General features: G+C 39.4%; 2 protein-coding genes across 2 annotated transcripts in view; both read right to left on the bottom strand.

The window, feature by feature from the left end:
• GUCY1B1 (guanylate cyclase 1 soluble subunit beta 1) overlaps positions 1-23,996 on the bottom strand; it is a 174,688-nt gene that overhangs the window by 100,394 nt on the left and 50,298 nt on the right. The window lies entirely within an intron of this gene.
• Positions 1,150-23,996, bottom strand: part of GUCY1A1 (guanylate cyclase 1 soluble subunit alpha 1) — a 51,903-nt gene continuing 29,056 nt past the window's right edge. Inside the window, exons 3-9 of the mRNA XM_060778795.2 lie at positions 21,401-21,462; positions 19,895-19,953; positions 18,267-18,976; positions 14,567-15,052; positions 13,594-13,737; positions 10,329-10,483; positions 1,150-6,951 (exon numbers count right to left, since the gene is read on the bottom strand). Coding sequence (XP_060634778.2) covers positions 6,750-6,951; positions 10,329-10,483; positions 13,594-13,737; positions 14,567-15,052; positions 18,267-18,976; positions 19,895-19,953; positions 21,401-21,462 — 1,818 coding nt within the window. The 3' untranslated portion in view covers positions 1,150-6,749. The remainder of the gene's footprint in view (positions 6,952-10,328; positions 10,484-13,593; positions 13,738-14,566; positions 15,053-18,266; positions 18,977-19,894; positions 19,954-21,400; positions 21,463-23,996) is intronic.

Genomic DNA, 23,996 nt, shown 5'->3' with positions numbered 1-23,996 from the left:
CTGAAAATGAAAGGAGCCGCCTCTGCATTGTCTGTGTATTTGTGTCTCACTGTATTGTCATTATAACAAGGCATTTAGTGTTTGCATGTGTTTGTGTCTGTTTATGTATGCTACAATCCGCTCTGAGTCCCCTCGGAGAGAAGTGTGGAATATAAATACAGTATTATTATTATTACTTTGTGGAAGAGTTTTTTGCTTTCAATAGACATTGTGACAAACAGGGCAGTAGTATACATGGACCTTTACTCAGATACAAAATGGCACTGATGGGAACTTTATGGATTTCGGCAGGGATCTACCATGATCTGGAAAGGGTGACCATGATCATAGCCTGTACCATACTTGCCTTTGCTCATGCAGTCAATATTAATGAAACCACAAAATTTCAGAGGAGGAAGAAGACAGGATTTGAAAAAGTAGGCTATTGTTTTATAGTTTCATCAGTCCCCATGGACAACAAGTTAAACATGACCTAACAATGTCATGTGGTGGAAAAAAAGCCAATTGGATTTCAGCCTACATAAATAGGAGCCTAGTGTCTAGATTCAGGGAAGTCATGCTACCCCTCTATTCTGCCTTGGCCAGATCACACCTGGAACACTGCATCAATTCTGGGCACTGCATTTGAAGGGAGATGTTGACAAGTTGAAATTTCTCTAGAGGAGGGTGACTAAAATGATCAAGGGTCTGGAGAACAAGCCCTATGAGGAGCAGCTTAAAGAGCTGGGCATGTTTAGCCTGCAGAAGAGAAGGCTGAGAGGTGATATGATGGCCATGTATAAATATGTGAGGGGAAGTCATAGGGAGGAGGGAGCAGGCTTGTTTTCTGCTGCCCTGGAGACTAGGATGTGGAACAATTACTTCAAACTACAGGAAAGAAGATTCCACCTGAACATTAGGAAGAACTTCCTGAGAGAAGTTCAGCAGTGGAACTCTCTGACCCTGAGTGTGGTGGAAGCTCCTTTTATGGAGGCTTTTAAACAGAGGCTGGATGGCCATCTCTGCAGTATGCTTTGAATGCAATTTTCCTGCTTCTTGGCAGGGGGTTGGATGAAATGGCCCATGGGGCCTCATCCAACTCTATGATTTTAACCATACTAGGACAAGAGTTTCATACACAACTTTTACACAAAATGCTCTGTACACCACTCTAGTTTATTTCCTTTTATTGACATCATAATATATCAAAACACACCCACAGTACATCCAAACCTATATATACATATTGTAATTGTACCTCACCTTATGTCCTCACTCTTTTGTGCTGGATGCTACCCAACCCGCTTAGACGTTTTTAATACTGTGAAGCGGTTCACTTTACACCTTTAACAGTTAAAACCTAAATAGCAACTATTTGAAAACATATATTGCTATAATACAGAACAGCAAAGATTTGCTCTCCTTGAAATAAGATTTCTAACTCAGAATTAAGATGCATTTTTGAACATAGAGGCTTTGACATTGATTATACAATATTTTACATATATTTAATTTATGGACAGTGAAAAAAAATGCAGGATGCAATAAGTAGCATATTCTGTATACTAACACTAGAAAGAACTGATAATTACATATGTAGAACTATCCCATGTAGGTCTACTCAGAAATAAGTCTTACTAATTTCAGTGGGACTTACTGCCAAGTAGGCATGCATAAGATTGCACCTTAAGTAAATTGCTGAACCTCTAAATATCTCATCAACATCTTTTATTGCTGTCTTGACCAAACTACTCAGGGTGATCTGAGATGGAGAATGAATTCAGGAAGGAATGCATCCTAAGAAAGAATAGACTGAATTGATGTATATTCTGATTATGGCAAGGATGAAACATTTATAGATAGGATAAAAGACTACAATTACGGCAACTGGTTATGAAACTGACTATAGGGGAAGCCAACCGTAAGTGATTTCTAAGACATAATGTGAAGTAGTTTGAAATCAGAGTTTCAGTGCTATCAAATGTAAATTATGTGTAGGCGGGAAAAAAAGAAGAATGCAGGATTTGGTGTTTTAATAAAAATGAAAGAAAAAGTCAGGAGGGTTCAATATCTCCAGGACTTTTGGAACATAGTTTGAAACCATAGTGGAATCTCAACGGTAAGTTCCTCTTCAAAGACTTTGATGCCGCTAGGAGTCATGACATAAGAAAAGAGGGCTTGTTATGAACTGGTGACTGGACACTGAACAGGACATAGAGAACAGACAATGGGGGCATATAAACAGACTGCCAATAACCTGTATTGCGGCTATTGCTTTTCAACTTGTTCATGGGGTTAACAGTGACAATGAGGCGGCCAGGTTTTCAAACACACCAAATTATTTTGGATTTTTTTTCATGTCAGGAGCAACTTGAGAAACCGCAGTTCGCTCCTGGTGTGAGAGAATTGGCCATCTGCAAGGACGCCCAGATACCTGATGCTTCACCATCTTTATGGGAGGCTTCTCTCATGTTCCCACATGGGGAGCTGGAGCTTACAGAGGGAGCTCAACCCACACTTCCTGGAATTGACCCGCTGACCTATCGGTCAGCAGTCCAGCCAGCACAAGAGTTTAATCCATTGTGCCACTGGGGGCTCCTATTATTTTGGATGGAGAGCACAAATAGAAATGTTTCTTGGATCTAGGAAAATGGATATTAAAAATGGAAAATGTGATTCAAAAAAGCAAGTGTAAAATGATGGGAAAAAAGCTTCCCACTTAACTTGCTCTCTCTTTTGTGTGTGTGTGTTTGTGCAAACACTAATGGGCTCTGGGTAGTGGTGAATGACCAGTAAAGGGAGTTTGTGTTATATAACTTGACAACCCAGTAAATGGATATTGCGGGGAAAGGGCAAATTCCATGCAGAGAATTAAGAAAAGGGAAGACAGACCAATTAAACATAACAATCAGCATTTATACATATCAACGATGCAATCTACTGTGAGTAGAGCTGTGCACAATTCTACTCACAGCACCTCAAAAGTGATGTCTTAGAATTGGCGAATGTACAGAAAAGGACAAACAAAATAATCAAACAGGCGGAGCAAATATCCTATGAGGAAGGGTTACAATGCTTGGAACTATTTAGCTTAGCAAACAGCAAGTGGAGATGTTATAGAATTATTCAACTGTATAGGAAGAAAGTGAATTGGGAGAAGTATTTTCTCCCTTCCTCCCCGTTGACACAGCAGGACCCCTCTATCCACAAGACTGGTTTCTGTGCTTTCATTTATCCCTGTCTGACAAAATTTGTTTTCTCTAGATATTTTATAGATCTCCTCTATAATATTCTTAGGCTAGAGGTTGCTCAGTCCAATAGGAGTTGCTACTATCTGCAGTTCTGCATACCTATGCAAAGTCTGAGAATGTGTCACCTGTGGATATGGGGGTCATACTGTACTTGAAACATATTGTTTTCCAACAAAGCTAAATGGTGGGAGGTTTGTGATGCATAATGCAGCCAACATGACATTAGGTACTACAAGAAGTGAGGATGTTTGTTAACTTGGATTGGAAGGTTTGCTGTGTGTGTGTGACTGTATACCAGTGGTTCTCAATCTGTGGGTCCCCAGCTGTTTTGGCCTACAACTTCCAGAAATCCAAGCCAGTTTACCAGCTGCTAGGATTTCTGGGAGTTGAAGGCCAAAACATCTGGGGACCCACAGGTTGAGACCCACTCCTGTATACCAATTCTTTTAGGGCAGTGGTTCCTAACCTTCGGTCTTCAGGTGTTTTGGACTTCAGCTCTCACAATCCCTAACAGCTGATAAGATAGCTGGGATTTTTGGGAGTTGAAGTCCAAAATTCCTGGAGGACCAAAGGTGGGGAACCACTGTAAATTTAGGGTAATGGTATCTAATCATGCTGAGGCAATTAAATTATCTCCAGTATTCAAGGCAGTGTTCCCCTTAACAGTAGTTGTGGTGGCACAGAACTAGCTGGATACTGTTGTATTTGCATCTTGCTTCTAGTTCTAGGTGTCTCATTGACATTTTCCCATTGATAATTAAAATTTTGGGAAGATGGGCATTTCAACTGAATTTTATCGCAATTATACAGAAATGATGTAACAAGGCAGGGATAGGGAGTGTTTCCAATTTTTTTAGAAGCTCTCTAAATTTTGTAACAAAAACCTGGAACAATATGACATTCCAATCCATAGATGCTTCCACTGTAAATCTGGGTGTGTGGGAAGGAGATACTGCAATGAAATGTTTGACTTGGACCCAGAGAAAGAGTTTCTAGAGAGAAATATCTCTCCCTGGCTGAAGTTGCAGATTGCCAATACTTAACAGTTCTGACATGAATGTTATCCTTTTAGCTGATTTTCATATTTGAAAGGATGCCCCCTGAGAGCTGTGCAGGAGGAAGTTCTCCTTTGCAGTTTGTGAAAAGCATACAGCAGTAGTTCTCAACCTGTGGGCCCCCAGGTGTTTTGGCCTACAACTCCCAAAAATCCCAGCTAGTTTACCAGCTGTTAGGATTTCTGGGAGTTGAAGGCCAAAACATCTGGGGAACCACAAGTTGAGAACCACTGGTATACAGTCAAAGATAAAATTAGCTAAGCCATTTTGGCTTTCACAATGCACACACATACACTATGGTATTGGAACTGGGTGTCTAGATCTGAATTTCATGTTCACAGTGCTCACATGTAATGTAAATGCTGTATACTTTGAATGCACATTGTACTACCCTGTGAGAAGTAGACACCTAATGAAGGGTGTATAGAGATCTAGTGTTGGAAGAAACAGAATTGAGCTTAATCATATGTAAAATATTACAGTGGGTTACTTTAATTTGTGTGATTTTTGTTTAAATTGATAAATATTATTATACCAATAACAGACTACAAGTGGAATTTTTAAACATACATAAACTTTTTAAACGAAACACTGCATCACTCATTGGATCCATTATTGCCTCCTCATTAACATCAGACTAGGTCATCTCCCATCAACTCAATGACTGCCTATCATCTCATTCCTCAGTCATAAATACAGGATCCATGATATCACCCAAGACTCCACTTACACCTAAACCAGTGATTTCCATATTTGGGTCCCAGATGTCCGGTGATAAATTCTGGTATCCATAGTCAAATGGTTAGGGATTGTGCGAATCTGCAATCCAACAACCGCTAGGAACTCAAGTCTGGGAATCATTGACCCAGGCAGGCCGAACATTCCTTTCACAAGACATTCAGCATGCATCTTAATAGAACATTTAAACAAAGTGAGCTACCATCCCATTCCACATTGCTAGCTTGTAAAATGAGCCATGTGGGAGTGCGAGAGCAAGCCTAGCTGCTTCCTTCAAAATCTTCAGAAGACTTGGTTACAAAAGAGACACGAGACTTAAAATGGATGACAGAAAACAGCTTGTGGCTCATCCTTCCTAGTCTGCATGAGTTCCTCTCCCAAACTTCAGTTTCGTTGTCTATTTATGGGGCTGGCTCCAGAATAGTTAACTGGGAGATGCTGACATATACTAGCAATAATTTGTGGTTGTGATGACAATACGTTATGAAATCATTATTAAGATTTCATCATAATGACTAACATTTTATCTGACTCGAAGTACAGGGTGTGACAATATCGTCTGCATGCCAACTGCTGAAATACAGGTGTTGGAAAGCAGACAATTTGGCTCTGTGTGGACAAAATACTGAAGGGTCCAATCCCTTCACTTGAAGCGGTTTCTAAATACTGGGCATAATGAAAAGGTATAAACCAGGCATGCACAAACTTCGGCCCTCCAGGTGTTTTGGACTTCAACTCCCACAATTCCTAACAGCCTACTGGCTGTTAGGAATTGTGGGAGTTGAAGTCCAAAACACCTGGAAGGCCGAAATTTGCCCACACTTGGTATAAACTCTGTCTCTATCTGGGAAAAGAGGTTCCCTATCAAACTGGCCTGGTAACTTTGGGATAGAAAGAAAGAGCTGGGTTGTTGTGCGTTTTCTGGGTTCTATGGCCATGTCCCAGAAGCATTCTCTCCTGATGTTTCACCTGCATCTATGGCAGGCATCACAACCTCTGAGGATGCCTGCCATAGATGCAGGTTAAACGTCAGGAGAGAATACTTCTGAAACATGGCCACACGTTCCAGAAAACACACAACAACCAAGTGATTCTGGCCATGAAAGCCTTCAACAATATAAAGAAAGAGCTGTTAGCTAACTGGATTTCTCCCACCTATTGTCACATTGCATTTTTAAGATGAAGCACTACATGCCCTGGGTTCCAACAGAGCATTTGTAGTGTTTCATATCTTGCATTCTGCAGTCTCCAGATGGCTAGACCCTCTTCCCCCATTATTTGGTAATATTTCAGCTTTTACATCCCTCCCCACCCACCCCACCCCCAATTTTAAAATGTTCCTTTATTGGCAGTGAAAGCTATAAGTTATACTATGCTGGTATTTTTGGTCCCATCCCTTTGTCTTTGGCTCTACATGCCACTTAGAGGCGCAGCACCAAAAAACTTCTCTGAAATTGGATTTGACTTTCAGGCTAAAAGGATTCTCTCCTCTTGTGAGGAACTAACCTGTCTTGATCCTGCTTCTCCAATTTCCAAATTGCTCTATGCCAAATATATTAAAAGAAACATTAAAAGTAGCATGTGACATATCCGTTGTACTTTTAATACTGGCTTTTAGGTGTTAAGAAACTAAAGTGCTGTCACGGTTTCAATTTTTTAAAAAATCATTTTTGTTAGTACAAAAGTTGGAACACATTTTATCTTCAAAAGGGCAAGAAAATGTAATTTAGTCTGTGCTAGCTGGTGTCCCCAAGAAATTTGTGCTTCCATCTTCTGCATTCTCCTTTTGACGCCAGGGTTTTGTATGTGTTCCTTGGAGATAAGCCTCAAGAAAGTAACAGATCCCAGGAATTTCACTTGGAAAGTTGGGGGGAAGATCCTGTCTTGAACGTGGAGTGAATACAAAGCCTGGGTAATCCTTTAGTAACCTGCAACAAAAATCAAAATGATGTTACAAAATATAAAATAAATCAAAACTCTATATCATGGACACACAATAAACATAATGGTTAACTAAAATTAACAACAAAATATATTAGTTCCTATGTGCAGAAGTGAGTAACTCTTTTATGTTGAAATAACCAGTACACTGGAAAGATCTGAAAAGAAAACTCAAACATAAATAAAATTTCAGATTTTCTCATAAATCTGCAAAATTTTTGTATAGAGGCTCCTCCTAATACCTACACACATCTGTCTCTGTTAACTAAAAGAATTAAGAGCTAGGAATGTTTAGCCTGCAGAAGAGAAGGCTGAGAGGAGACATGATGGCCATGTATAAATATGTGAGGGGAAGTCATGGGGAGGAGAGAGCAGGCTTGTTTTCTGCTGCCCTGGAGACTAGGAAGCAGAACAATTTGTTTATTTATTTATTTACTCTATTTATACCCCACTTTTCTCTACCCTGGGGGGACTCAAAGTGGCTTACATACGGCAATTATTAAATGCCTTAAACACACACAAATATGTTTTCTGCTGCCCTGGAGACTAGGAAGCGGAACAATTGGCTTATTTATTTATTTACTCTATTTATACCTCACTTTTCTCTACCCTGAGGTGGGGGGGGGGGGGGGACGGGGACTCAAAGTGGCTTACATACAGCAATTATTAAATGCCTTAAACACATACAAACATTAAGCTTAAAATCAATTGGATTAAAATTAATACATATTAAACATTTAAAAATTACATTCAATATCAAAATCACGCCATCCAAAAATCGTAGTTTCAGGCCGTTCCGTCGTCATGACACATATTCCAATTATATTATTGCACTGCGCTATTTTTCAAAGGCCTGATGGCTTCAAACTACAAGAAAGGAAATTCCACTTGAACATTAGGAAGAACTTCATAACTGTGAGAGCTGTTCAGCACTGGAACTCTCTGCTCCATAGTGTGGTGGAGGTTCCTTCTTTGGAGGCTTTTAAACAGAGGCTGGATAGCCATCTGTCAGGGGTGCTTCGAATGGCCTATGAGGCCTCTTCCAACTCAATGATTCTATGATTCTATTCTGTGGACAACCTTGGAGGACCACTAAGACTAGGAAATAATAAAGGTAACAGTTTGTGTAATTATACGCAAAATCTATTTCTGTTTTGAAAACTATGTACTTGTTTTAGGTTTTTTTTTCAAGTCACTTCTGGTGTGGGAGAATTGGCCATCTGCAAGGACTTTGCCCAGGGGACGTCCGGATGTGTTACCATCCTGTGGGAGACTTCTCTCATGTCCTGGCATAGGAAGCTGGAGCTGACAGATGGGAGCTCATCCTGCTCCCTGGATTTGAACTGCTAACCTTTCAGTTAGCAGTCCTACTGGCATAAGGGTTTAACCCACTGCGCCACTGGGGGCTCCACGTGTATTAGTGTGCATACAATTATTTTTTTAAAAAAATCTATCATATACTATCATAGATTGTTCTGCTATTTTACAAATAAGCTAAATTTTTAAACAGTGCTTGTTTTGTTCTCTTTGCTACATATTTCTTATCTGTGTTTGACTGTAACCACTATTCTCTTCAGAAAGCTTACTACAGAATCAGACCAGATGCCAGCTGATTATAACAAATCATAGTATAACAAATCTGAAGGATACCAGCTGAGAGGATGGTTAACACCGACTTCTCTTTCCACCCCAAAGTCCTCAATTCAAATGAAAATAAGATATACTAAAATAATTGCTCACAATAAAACTCGCGTGAAATACAACAGAAATGTTTTAGGGGTGTCACCTTAAAAACATATGAAAAAACAAATGATGATCTAACATTGTGCTAAAATAGCCAAATAAAAAATGACGTAATTATTACCACAATACAATGAATAGGGCAATACATTTCACAAGTTATAAGTTTATGTACAGTATTATTTTTTTTTGCTTGCATTACGTATGTGCATCTCAATACAGGTGCCATGTGTTTCATTTGATAACTGTCAGATGGAATTCAGAACCAAGAGCAATTAACTGCAGATGCATAGCTCCCTTTCATGTAACTCACACCTAGGAACTATCAAATACATGACATCTGTTTTGAAATGCTGCCACTTAAAGTGAACCAAAGGAATCATTCATATTTATGGTACCAATTCTATAACAGTTGCACAAGGAAAATCTTTTACTGGAACTTTAGTTGGAAGTTGATGAAAAAAAAAAGAGGAGGCTCAGATGATGTTTTTCTTTTAAGTACTAGGGGCTTTATTGGACTTCTAGTGTTAAGATTTGGGTCCAGGTTATTTAACTAATTGCATCTCCCCATACAGACCATCCCGGGCAATGCACTTATACACTTTAGCACACGGAGAGGAGGAGGACTAAAACACATTATCCATTTGGAATGCTGGCCAACTCCACTTGCACTATATGGCTGCCACGATACAGCCTTAAAAGAAACACTGGTGCCAGACATTTTTAATGTAATTGCATTTTAAACTGTTTTGAGGGTATCTGTTGTAATGTTTATTTATGTTTTAGATAATGATGTCTTATTGACTATTCTGTTATATTTTTTTATTTCAATGCTTAATCCTTTGTGGTAAACTCACTGTTATTGTTGTGCTCTATTGTGCATTTTTATATGTTTTGGATATGTTTTGTACTCACTTAGGCATTGAATGGCTGCCTTCTTAGGTGCATACCACCTTGAGTCCCCTCAGGGAGAGAGGGCAATATAAAAATAAAGTTTTATTATTATTATTATTATTTATAAGATCCCACGTATATTTTCCAGTGCTTGGGAAAAATAATTTACAATCATTTGAGCCCTGTTCAGGTATTTAACAAAAAACAAGGGGACAATTGCTCTATTATAATTTTCCTCATATGGAAAGTAATTGAAGTCAACAAGAGTTCTTCTTTGTATAGAAACTCTCCACATAAGCAAAAATGTGCTTGAAAATTATGGATCTTGCTCACAGGAGAAGCCTCCACATGAACACAAATTTTCTTCTCCAGGTGCATCATTTTGCACACGACTGAAGCAACGTTGGAAAGGATTGGACTAAGTGCTCCCCTGTTCCTGTGTTTAGGAAATCATGTATCAACTGAGAAGGGCTCTAGTTCATCAAGTTGGCTTGCTAAAAGAACACCACTTTTGTGAAACAGGTTCAGGACTGAGATGCATAAGTCACCAAAAGCCACACACAGGAAGACTAAAACAGAATTTCATTATCAGTTGAGATCCGAACATAATGTGATGCAATACTATGGGGTAAAAAAAAAAAGATGCAGCTGTGATGACCTATTTTTCGTGAAAATCATAAATAGGTCATCACTAGCATAACGTAATTCCCAGACATTTAGATTACTACACCTGTGGGTTGTTGGGCTGACGTTTATTTTCCTCGGGACGCTGCAGGACTCAAATTTGTTGGCTAGTGTTACGTTGTTTCCAAATAGGCAATATCGCGGCATTTTAACACCCACGACGCCAGCAAAGACTGAGCCAGAATGCAAGCCTATACGCATCTAGAGTAAAACAAAGAAAAATTCCAGAGAATAAAAGCAATTAGACTTAGCAAAAACAAAACTGGAAATATCTCCAAAGCAATTAGTCAAAACAAGTCTGATTCATGCAGAGAGGTAAGTACAGTCCAGAAGGTTGTTGCATCACGTCAGAATCCTAGGAGCCCCCGGTGGTGCAGTGGGTTAAACCACTGAGCTGCTAAACCTTTTGACCGAAAGGTCGCAGGTTCGTATCCGGGGAGCGGCTTGAGCTCCCGCTATTTGCCCCAGCTTCTGCCAACCTAGCAGTTTGAAAACATGCAAATGTGAGTAGATTAATAGGTACCGTTACGGCACTCCATGCAGTCATGCCAGCCACATGACCGTGGAAATGTCTATGGACAACACTGGCTCTTCGGCTTAGAAATGGAGATGAGCACCAACCTCCAGAGTTGAACAGGACTGAACTTAATGTCAGGGGAAAACCTTTACCTTTACCTATCAGAATCCTAGCTTATTTAAGGCAGTATTTGACTCCCTGAGAGAGAGGGCAAATCTACACTGTAGAGTTAATGCAGTTTGACACTACTTTAACTGCTATGCCTCAATGCTATGGAATCCTCTCAAATGTTCTTGTCCTTCAACTCATATCAAGCATTGATTCCAATTTTCAGTTCTCTGATGCCACCATTAAAATTTAATAGTAAATACTGCAGACTATTTATCCTCCTTCCCCAACAAAATATTTTGCCACTTGCTGCCTGTTTCCAGGGAGAAAAATCAGCTATTTATATCAACCTCACACATGGCTTTCTCTTTACATGTTCACTGCCTATCTCTGCAGTTTCTGCATAAACAATGACATATTGGCGTAAATTTTGTAAAAGCATCAGATCCTAGGTGATCTTAGTAGTTAAGCAGGGTCAGCACTGGTTAATACTTGGATAGGAGACTGCCAACAAATACCAGGTGCTATATTTCAGAGGAAGTAACTGGCAAAACCAACTCTAATTATCCTTTGCCTAATAAAACTCTTATGAAATTCATGGGTCGCCATATGTCGACAGATGACTTGAAGGCACATACAACACTCACACTGCATAATAAAAGATTACGCTCAAACCAGAAATCAGAACACAATTACTTTGGAAGTGTTCTAGAGAATTTCCATATGCTTCACTGCAAAAGAGACTGTGATTTGTATTGAAATAAAAGAAACCCATTCCAGAAACCGACATTATGCAGGTAATATCCAAAAATAGTGAAATTGGGATTTAGACAAATAGATGGTCATGATAATGATGGATAAAGAGAGATAAATCCAAAAAGAAAGCAATACAGTTTTGAAGTAGTTGATTCTTCAGGTTCATATACTCTACCAATTTAGTTTTGTGTGTGCATGTGAGGAACAACTTGAGAAATTCCAAGTCACTTCTGGTGTGAGAGAACAGGTTGTCTGCAAGGATGTTGCCCAGGGGACACCTGGATGTTTGATGTTTTACCATCCTATGTGAGGCATCTCTCATGTCCCCGCATGGGAAGCTAGAGCTGCGACGGGAGCTCACCCCACTCCCCGGATTCAAACTGCCGACCTGTCGATCAGAGTCCTGCCGGCACAAGGATTTAACCCACTGCACCACCAGGTGCTCTGTTTTAGTGACTGACATGCAACATTCAGGGTCCTTGTAAGTTCAGTGTGGAAAGAAAGCAAGGAGACTATAAGATGAGCCCAGCATACCAGTAGGTGCTCTTCTGAATTTTATTAGCATTCACTTGATGATTCATATTCACAAGCTGCCTGAGCTGTAACATAAACTATACACATTTAATTGTTTCCATGAAAGCATTCATCTTTTCTTCGGAAGCCTGCATTTGGTTCATAATTCAGATCTGCATGTAAAAACATTCCTGGCCCTCACTGAACACCCCCAGAGTAGATGGGTAAAATGCTGTTGTGGAGGAATTCAGAAATGCCAGATTTTATTTTCTGTCAGAGATGGACTCAATTATCCACCCTCGACTGTAACCTGTCTTTTCTTCCCATCTGTGCAGTTAATCTTAGTTATATTAGGAAGATATCATTTAGCTTATGAAAATGCAGAGATAACTTTAAAGCAGAAAAGCTCCTCTACTACTACTTTCTTGCTCAAATTATTACCTAATATGACTAATGTTTTGTAAAAATGTCAGTTAGATCACAGATTTGCTATGTTACATCTATCTAGGCTCTAAGGCAGTGTTTCTCAACCTGGGGGTCGGGACCTTGAGGGGGTCAGAGAGATCACCAAAGACCATCAGAAAACACCGTATATTCTGTTGGTCATGGGGGTTCTGTGTGGGAAGTCTGGCCCAATTCTATCATTTGTGGGGTTCAGAATGCTCTTTGATTGTAGGTGAACTATAAATCCCAGCAATGACAACTTCCAAATGTCAAATCTATTTTCCCCAAACTCCACCAGTGTTCACATTTGGGCATATTGAGTATTCATGCCAAGTTTGGCCCAGATCCATCATTATTTGAGTCCAAAGTACTCTCTGGATGTAGGTGAACGACAACTCCAAAACTCAAAGTCAATGTCCACCAAACCCTTCCAGTATTTTCTGTTGATCATGGGAGTTCTGTGTACCAAGTTTGGTTCAATTCCATCATTGGTGGAGTTCAGAATGCTCTTTGATTGTAAGTTAACTATAAATACCAGCAACTACAACTCCCAAATGACAAAATCAGTCCTCCTGCCCCCAACCCAACCAGTATTCAAATTTGGGTTTATCGTGTATTTGTGCCAAAGTTGGTCCAGTGACTGAAAATACGTACTGGATATCAGATATTGACCTTATGATTCATAACTGTAGAAAAATTACAGTTATGAAGTAGCAATGAAAATAATTTTATGGCTGGGGGGTCACCACAACATGAGGAACTGTATTAAGGGGTGGTGGCGTTAGGAAGGTTGACAACCACTGCTCTAAGGCTCTGGGGTAAAAATTAGCAATTTCTTTATTCATGCTTTCTTACTTTGATGGGGGCCCTGTGTCTGTAACCCCAGTGAATGTGGAGGGCTAGCTGAATTTTCTACATAATGAAGCCACTGAAAAGCAGAAGTAGTTGGGTTTTTTTAAGACATCTTGCTGACCTTGATGAGCTCTCCATGAGGAGACATGACTTCATTAGACAGCTCCATCATCTTCAAGGCCATCAGTGCAATCTGCATGGCATGGGTCTCACTTTCTTTGTGCAAGCCTCCAGCCACACAGTATGCATCTCCAATGGTTTCGACCTAAAATAAAGTAAAATGTGATTCTTCCAAAGCGAGTGAAATAACATTAAAAAACTTCAGGAGGTCTTTTAAAGGACTTTGACAACTCTCACTCCAATACCCAACCCATTCCCTTACTCAAGATACATATGAACTGAAGTGGAAGTATCATGTGCATTTGCCAGCTCTTAAAAAAGGTTACTCTGAGTCAAAAAGTTGCTTGCGGTGGATATTCATTACTGCAATGGAAGAGTGCTGAAATATTTATCCTTTGTTCACCATTTATAAGATTCTAGGAATATTTCTTCAAGATGCATACTAGTGATAATGTTACTGCATGATTTGGAGACTGTAGTTCTAGGCATATAATGTACTAAATTCCTTATTCCAGAGTCACACCATTATTTTCTAAATTATATCATAGGAGGGAAGGATATCAGAGGCAAAGATGAAGTACTTTGGCCATGTCATGAGAAGACAGGAAGCTGGGGAAAATGGAAGGAAGAAGAAAGAGGGGCCGACCAAGGGCAAGATGGATGGATGGCATCCTTGAAGTGACTGGCTTGACTCTGAAGGAGCTGGTGGTGATGACGGCTGACAGGGAGCTCTGGCATGGGCTGGTCCATGAGGTCACAAAGAGTCGGAAGCGACTGAACAAATAAACAACAAAATTTTGGCTGTACACGCAATTCACTTCGCAAAATATTTAAGTTCTATCTTCTGATTTATCCTGCTTTCATCCTATTATAGTTTGTCTGGTTCCAAATATATTTCTTTCAGATTGCATTCATTTTGTTATCGACTGGCTTTCTTTCCCCAAAAGACCAAATTTTGGCAACAAATTCCCTACCTTGTAGACATCCAAATCCCCACACTGATAATCAAAGCGGGTGTAGAGCTCATTGAGCATGGTGATGACCTGCATAGGTGAGCACTGGGAACAGATTGCGGTGAATCCAACAATGTCAGAAAAAAGCATGGTGACATTATGAAATTTCTTGGCCTGTACAACTTGTCCCTGCCACAGCTGCTGTGCAACCTCTTCGGGAAAGATGGAGCACAACAGATCAACTGTCTTCTTCTTCTCTTCTTCAAGAGCTTGGTGTGCCTCCTCCAGAGTAGCTTTAAGCTTCCCGAGCCTTTTCTTCAGTCCATCTTGAGCTCTGGCTTGCTCTCCTATTAAAACGACATCCCTAAGAGCATTGTGAATGGGAATATCTGAAAGGTATAAGCCACGTCCTGTAAAATCTTCTAGTCTATCCACACAGGGAGAGCCCAAAAACAAGATGGCACTTGATTCAAACATGTAGATCATCTGTCCTTTAAGGTCCATAACCTGAAACAATGAGGGAAAGACACAGTGATGTGAGAATTCTGGAACTCTGAAAGTTTATTAAGGTCATTATATTCAACTTACTACCTTGTAGTACTAATTCTCATCGCATAATGTCCTGGCCTGGAGCCCTAGTCAATCTTCATCAATTCTCTCTACTACTACATCCTACCATCCTTTCCCCCTGTAAACCAGCTTTATCCAAGAAAATGTTGATTGATGAGTTTAAGAACCCCAAAACCCTTTTTGGTTTGGGATTTCAGATAAAAATAGTTCACTATTCATAAACTGGAAAGGGATAAATGGGATCTTTAAAATAAGGAGCAAAGTTTCCCATATCTGTAACGAGTGAGAAGGGATGAATAAAATTATTATCTTGCATCATGCATGCGGCTGGGTCAGGCAAACAAATATTGAATTTGCTTCTGGCCATACAGCTTGTCAACAAGTTGCTTAGGCCCCTTCCACACAGCTGAATAAAATCTCACATTTTCTGCTTTGAACTGGAATATTTGGCAGTGTGGACTCAGATAACCAGTTCAAAGCTGACATTATGAGATTTTCTGCCTTAATATTCTAGGGGTCCTTTCACACAGCCCTGTATCCCAGAATATCAGGCAAAAAATCCCACAATATCTGCTTTGAACTGGGTTGTCTGAGTCCACACTGCCATATATTCCAGTTCAAAGTTGATAATGTGGTATTTTATTTCACTGTGTAGAAGGAGCCTCGGTTATCTGAGTCCACACTCAGATAATGTGGGGTTTTCTGCCTTGATATTCTGGGATATAGGGGTGTGTGGAAGGGCCCTATGTGCAAGGGTCCTTAGTGTTAATGGCCATTCCCACTACTCAGGGAAACAGCTCTCTGAATATTTGTGATGTAAGCCAGCTTTTGTGAAAAAATAAACAGTTGTGGATTTGGTTGGGACAGAAGCTTTATAATTCCTTGAAACAGAAGTAGCTTTGTGACAGAAAAGAAGGAGGATTGAGATGAAATCCTAGAAGACAACTAGGGGTACCCGACTCAGGACCACAGTGGTTTAAGAATTAAGGAAATAAACTCCGAAAAACAAATAAACAAACATGATAAATGGATCTATTTTTACTGTGGGAATGGAATAAAATCTCTGTCCTTATATATTCAGACAGTAGACAGAAAAAAAAGGTTTCTTGAACATTGAAAATTTTGATAAATATAATCCTGAACCTATGTGGCATGAAAAATATTTAAATTTGGGGGGGGGGGGATGGAATTTTCTCAGCAGAAAATAAATTCCTAGTAAGAGAATGTGTTTTTTTCTCCACATAAAATGTTGTCTTCTGCCCCCTCCCCCCCCCCCTCGAAATTCCATCTGTATTTTTAAAATTTTTGTTTCCAGCCGAACAAACCCCAAACAGCCAATTGGTGTTGAAAACTGACACATTTTTGAAGAATTTCTCATAGTAAGGAGAAAGAACAAAACGTGCTAAGATTTACATTCCTAATCCATTTAAAATGCCTTGGGTGGCATTTGAAGGGGAAAACGTAGAAGCCCTTGGAAAACACAAGCATCTTCACAAATTCTCCCCAATATGGCCCTCTTATGCTCTTGTATTAGCATTATAAAGAAAAGGGATGACAAAAGAATATTGACAGACCACATATTCACAATGAAAACAGAAAGGGTACAATTCTAGTCTCAGATTCACATATGTACCTTGCATTGAAAATCCTGTCCTAATATGTTATCAGAATGGTTCAGATCAGAGTGAATTCAGAAGACTGAATACAGGTCTGGAGCTTTTGATTAGCAAAACCAAATGCAGAAGCAAGATTACAGTGAAATCCTTTTATCTATATTCATCATTTAGCTTTAAGTAGTTTTTGTGGTAATCCAATACACATGGAACTTCAAAAGGAAAAAAAAAGATTCACTGACTAGATAGTGGAACTAGAAATAACACAAGAGCTGGAGAGCTTTTGTGAAGGGACATCTTTATCAGTGAAAACTAGATGCTGTGGGAAGAGATCGATATCTTCTCCCAGATGTGCTAATTATCTGTGAACAGTTGGGATAGGGTTCAAACATTGTACAGGACTCCATTGCAGTCCTGTACAACACACCCCAGCTCAGTTTTAACAAGCAGTGAGTGTTCTGATTCAAGTAGGTCTTCCAATGGGTTGCTGTGAGTTTTCCAGGCTGGATGGTCATGTTTCAGAAGCATTCTCTCCCAATGTTTCACCCACAACTATGGCAGACATCCTCAGAGGTTGTGAGGTCTGTTGGAAACTAGGCAAGTGAGATTTATGTATTTGTGGGATATCCATGGTGGGAGAAAGAGCTTTTGTCTTTTTTGAGGCAAGTCTGAATGTTGCAATAGGCCACCTTGATTAGAACTCAATGGTCTTCCAGCTTCAAACCCCGGCCGTTTCCTGCCTGGGGGTATTCTTTTTTGGGAGGTATTAGCTGGCCTGGGGGAATTCCAACAAAGGATTCCCCCAGGCAGGAAGCAGCAGGCTTTGAAGCTGCAAGGCCATTTAATGCTAATCAAGGTGGCCGTTTGCGATATTCACACCTGCCTCAGACAAGAGTTCTTTCTCCTACCTTGGACATTCCACAGATAGTGAGATAAACCTCACTTGCCCAGTTTCCAACAGACCTCTGAGGATGCCTGACATAGATGTAGGTGAAACATCAGGAGAGAACAATGCTAATTAAGGTAGCCAATTGCAACATTCACACCTGCCTCAAACAGGCAAGAGTTCTTTCTCCCACCCTGGACATTCCACAGATATATAAACCTCACTTGCCCAGTTTACAACAGACCTCACAACCTCTGAGGATGTCTGCCATAGATGTGGGTAAAATATCAGGAGAGAACGCTTCTGGAACATGGCCAGATAGCCCGGAAAACTCACAGCAACCCAGTGATTCTGGCCATGAAAACCTTTGACAACAAGTCTTTCAATATTATTGGAAGCATTAAGAAAACTGCACACAAGAACAACTCACAGTTGTGTTCTTTGGACTGTCACTGTAGGAACCGTTAAACTCTTAAATGAATGTAAACTTCACTATCTAACTGAGTTTTATTGCCAAAGTTCAATACACACATATGTATCCATCCACAGGCTGTTCTAATAAAATGTAAATCTTCTACCATAGTCTTGTACTTGAATTAGAGCCAGATAAACAGACTGAACAAGACGGACAGCTAATGTAATCAGTTCTTACCCCTGTTGATTTTTTAAGAGCATTGTCCCCTCGTTTCACCCTTATGGTAAACTGCATGTTCAGCATCGTCATGATCCCGCTAAAGGTACAATTTATTTTAGGAGTCAAGATTTCGAACCATTCATCAAAGTTTGGCTTTGCTTGAAATTCTCTTCTGTTTAAGAGTCTCCTTATACCATTGCCAACTTGCAGAATAGCCATATCCTTGTCGAACATGCAATGAAATGGGAAAGTCTTGCAGAACATAGTAGCAGGGATCACAAGAGATGACTGAGGTTTGCATGGTGATAAAGAGGGTTTTGCACTTTTGACTTGGACAGAGTACAACAAATATGGCTGGTTAATAAACTCAGTGTTGTCCTTGCAGAAGCAGGGCGGCATGACGGTCACTTCCACCTCGGTCTCATACAGAATGCGAGCAGCTGCTTTAATGATGCCAGACAGGATGATACTAGTTGTTTTCTTGGGAAAGAAATAGTACACATTTAAAAAGTCTGGGTCCTTTTCCAGACATAGTATGGAAATCTCTTCAAGTCTACCCCTTTTTTCTGCTTCATGACAGTGAGTGCTCTGCTTCAGTAGAGTGCTGAAACTATTCAAAAAGTCTTTAAGAGTCCCTCCAACAACACCCAGGATGTGTTCGTCCTCTTCGTAACATATTTTGAAAAGTTCTTCACCAAGGGATTCCTTAATAATGTTCACAGGGACTCCTGCAAACAAAAAACATTTCTGTCACATGTATTCCTCCAATTACTTCTACCACATGCCTCTGATTTTCAAGGCTTTATCTCTCTTCTCTATTTATTTACTCATTTCTGTTTTCCATTATGACAAATGTTCATAATAATGTGGCTATTTGAGATCAACATCTGAGTGTCCCAGCTCTCACTGCCCTGAAACCTTGTATGGTAGGAACAAACAACTTGGTTACTTTGCCCAGCTATTTATACTGGGCCAAAATCTGGAGAACATTTGCTACAGATGACTTTGAACAAAAGCTCATCCAAAATGGTCAAAATGGGGTTGTGTTTGACTCCATTCAGAACTAACAGTCCAACTAAGCCAATGGTTCCCAACCTGTGGTCCGTGGACCACCAGTGGACTGAAAGAAGGAAAATATGGTCTGCAGCCTCCCTATTACTACAACCCAAGCAGCAACGAGAGTGACTGGTCTCACAAAACCCTCTTTTAAGGCTGAGGCAATGGGGATGTTAGGAGAGAGGCTGACTACGCACGAAAGATTACTACATCAGCTTTAGATGGTTTTCTGTGGGCACGCAGATGGTGACTACTGAATTGCATATGTTCTGTATCAGAAACTAGAGCTGATGTGGTCGATCCAATGCAATTTTCTGAATCAGCACCCCAAAAAAGCAAACCAAATCTAAAGTTGACCAAAAACTGATTCATAACCTTTTTGGTACTAATGTTGGAGAGTCATCCCTGGTGAAAAAAAAGGCGGGGAATTACTGATAAGCAATAGAAATCTGAGATTTCTCCAACTGAATGCAACACATGTAGTATTCTTGGAAAGACCTTTACCACACAACAGAAAGTGTCTGAGATGTTTAGCAAACCACTAGATATAGTAGTTGTAGTTGCTATTCATAGATATTCTATTGCATTACCTGCTATAGTTGCATGGTCTGTGATAAGCTTTTCAAAGTCTTCTCTTTCCCCAAAATTCCTATTAACAAGGCAAAAGAGAAGGTTAGACATTGCCAGATTATCAGTAAAAACAAATAAAACCTATAATTCAATGGAAATACTTATTTATTTTCCTCCTATGTGTTGTGATTTGTCTTTTTTATTTGTTTGTTTTGATTTAACCTTTTTTGGATTGTAAGTGGGATTGATATTATGTACATTGTTTCCTCTTGTTGTAAGCCGCCCCGAGTCTCCTTGGAGAGAAGGAGCAGGATATAAATAAAGCATTATTATTATTATTATTATTATTATTATTATTTATAGCACAAGATTTCCTGTATGTCCCATCATTGTGAGCAATCTACTATGGATGGGAGAGGACATTTTCTCAAGTTGAAGCAGAGGCCCAATTGGTGTCTATGCTTCCTTTCAGTTGATTTCTTCATACAAGCCCTTTAGATGATCCAGCAGCCAACCCTTGACTCTGATCTATGAAGTTGGATTTTCCGAGCCTAGAAAAAGGTTTTCAACCTCAAGAATAAACATAGCTCACAGTTCTTCCATACTCAAAATCCATTCCTAATTATTCTAAGCCAACTTTCCAGTCAGGGACCCATTTTCAGGTTGACCATGTGTTTTGTTCTGAGTGTAAAATACACATAGGTAGACAGACACATGGATAGATATAATTAATCAAAATTATCTGAAATGAGTTTAATATTATAGAATTCTATAATATTACAGAATGTTTTAATTTTAAAATAACCTGGGAAATTGGGAATTTGCAATTAACTTACTACAACAGAGTGCTATAGACCATAGAAGTAGAAGCAGGACCAACAGCATCAGCAGCAATTGGCTGCTAGACTTTGAAATGCTTATAAAACCAAGGTTTTTCACAGCAAATAAAACTTCTATTTCAATCAAGATAACTGACTTTCATCAGGTGCTGCCAAGTTTTGGAAGCAATGTAGTGTTGGTGGAATATTTTTTTTTCCTGGGTACTTGGGGACCACCAAAAGAGAAAGTGTAGTCCATGGGATGCATTTTAGCAGCTGTTGCTGTAGGCTTTCTTTGTTTCAGCAGTATAATTGGGCAGGAGCTGGTATTGTTGGATAAATGGGAGTAAGAAAGTTCATCCAATCCATTATAAATTATCAAAAAGTCCACTGGAAAAAATCATATTTATTTTCTATGTATCTCTGTGTTGCAAGAACTATGCAGTCATTATTATAAATTAATTTTAAGTTCACAATTTAACAGTAAATAACTATTCTATCAACTAACTCTATGAAGAACAGAAATTAAAAAATGCCATTGTCCACATATCACATTGCAAATATTTGGCTTTATAAATTACATATAGACATTAAATAACATGAAATTGGTGAGCTGAAATGGAAGGGCAAGTATTCTAAGGCCCAACTGTCAGCTAAATGTATTATTCTTATTGCATTAATTTAATGTTTCAACCATGAGTAGCTTACCTGATTTCTTTTATATTATTATTTGCTAGCGTTCTCTGAAATGCAAGATATAGCCTTTCAAACTGAAATAAGAAAGACGACATTTAATTATTTAATTCGAGTCACATATAATACCTTAATAGTCATATTAGCAACAAAAAGTATGAATTCAATATTCTTAGAAATAGATGCAAAGGGCAGAAATGATCTGAAGATCATTCACTTGAACCCCCACACCCCAATTCAGTGAATGAAGGTCATTTGTCTTGGCATTGGCTCAGTCACAATACATGGCACGCACAAAACCATAAAGCAAATTGAATTTTTCCATGTGAAAGTCTCTAAATAGAAAGAGAATATTGAAACAATTATTGAAATAATATTAAAAGCATTATGTTACTGCCTTATTCAAAATTAAAGGCCCTTATTCAAAATTAAAAATATACAATTTCCTAGTCTCTTTTTGTTCCTTAAGGAATGCATAATTAAGTCTGAGGAAGTTGTATTTTACTAGAATTTAGCCATAAGTCAGAACTGAGTATGCTGTTTCATCAGCTGACAATCCTCCACATTTTCTTAAGGTTACTTACAAAGAACTCTGGGGCAATTCTTTCCTATGGCATCTGTATGGTGTGCAAAAATCAAATAATGCAAGGGGCTTTGTCTCCCATCCACTCAAGTGTGAACAACATGCTACCATCAGACCACTGTGTGGCTTCCTACTTGCTATTTCTGGCTCCTGGGCCTCCCGAAAGTGTCAGGAAAAGAAGTATTCTTATCCAAAGAAGGGGAAACACACTCGTAGGAAATTTAACTGTCAGAGGTTGTGTGGCTATTGAGGTTTTCATGGTTAAAATAGCAATTTTAAAACTGCATTCTCAGTATAGGTGTAGTCAGTGGAATGGCTGCGGCCCTTTCACACTACTTAGCTATAGCACTATGATTCCACTTTAATTGCCATGAGAACACCCTATGGAATCCGTGGATTTTGATAAAGCACTAGATAAAGTTTTTGGCCTGAGAATTTTAAATACCTCTCCCTAAACTTCAAATTTCACAATTCTATAGGATTGGATCATGGCAATGAAACAGAAAGCATCGCACTATACCAGGTATGGGTAAACCCAGGACTGGGGGCCAGATGCAGCCCTTTGGGCTCTTTTCTCAGGCCCTCCTCTCTCTCATCACCTTATCCTTCCTTCATTCCTATCCTTTTTTCCCCTCCTTCCCTCCCTCTTTCTCCTTCCCTTCCATCCTTTCATCCTTCCTACCTACCTTTCTCCTTCCTTCCCTCCCTCCCTCCCCTTTGTCTTTCCTTCCCTCTTTCCTCCCTCCTTCCTTCTCTTCCTCTTTCTCCTTCCATCCTTCCCTCCACCCTTTCGTCCTTTCTTCTTTCTCTCCTTCCTCTGAAAAAGTGACCAACAAAAATAAAGCACTATTTTTTTAAACCAGAAACAACACTTATATAGAAATCCTAGGTCCTCCGGTGTGGCTCTGTGGTCAATTTCTACAATGTGCTCACCAGAGAATTGCACTGGAGGATCTACACATGTTATCTCAAGGAATCTCTAGGTCCTCCAGAGCAACTCAATGGTGAACTTCAGGTAAAAGTTAATCATGAGAGTCACATTGGAGGACCTAAAGATTCCCAAAGAAACACATTAATCAAACCTGCGAATAATCACATTTGCAAATGTTAACCTGAAAATGTGGAGGGCTGACTATAATTGTATAGTGTGAAAGGGTTCTATGTATGGGCAGTATTTTTTCTCTAGATCCTCCCAAACTTCTCATAGATTGTTCATTTGCCTTTGGAATACAAAGCTAGAGTATTCCCAATAGAAGGCTATTTACTCCTAAGTAGCAATGCCAACATTCTTGCAGAACATCTAACATGAAAACTATAGATGCTTTTATTTTTTGAAAAAGCTTTATCAAGCTTGGATGTTTATGCATTGTTTTAGCATTCCAGGTCAATTTTATTGCATGATAAATATATTGTTAGACAGTTGTGTGATAGACTGAATGAAGACAGAATGGAAGATTATGCTGCCTCAAGAAAAGCTGTATTCTTGTGCAAGATGTGTTTTACATTTGACATGAAACAAAACACTGAGCAAATGTTCTACCTTATTAAAACAAGATGTAATTAATGTTTATATCTAACCAGAAACAATACGTGAAAGACTTTCCAGCTCCTAATACGATTCTACAGTTTCCCTCTTTTTTTTCAAAACCCAAATGAATAAATGTGAAAACAAAAACTCACATGCATTCACCAGTATCTTTAATTTCATCAAAAACTATTTTGGGCCACCCTGCTCTGTCCCCATGATCCTTACTCTTGCTGACGTCAATGGAAGCAGCGTGCATTGATCCAGGACACGATAGTGACCATTTCTGTTATGGAGTTTTCCATGTGGAAAATGGGCAACATAAGCTCATTCTGCCAATTCGCCAGTGGAAAGAGATGTTAACTTAAGACCATTTAAGGATATGGGTGCAATTAGGTGCCAGTTTTTCCACAAAAATTAAGTTCTCTTGAGAAACTCTGGACCTATACAAGTAACATTCCAACCTTTTATATGCTGGTATAACTTGCAAACCATGGAGAAAA

The sequence above is a fragment of the Anolis sagrei genome, chromosome 5 (genome assembly GCF_037176765.1).
Source record: "Anolis sagrei isolate rAnoSag1 chromosome 5, rAnoSag1.mat, whole genome shotgun sequence".
NCBI lineage: Eukaryota > Metazoa > Chordata > Lepidosauria > Squamata > Dactyloidae > Anolis > Anolis sagrei.
This window is presented reverse-complemented; position numbering and strand designations above follow the sequence as displayed.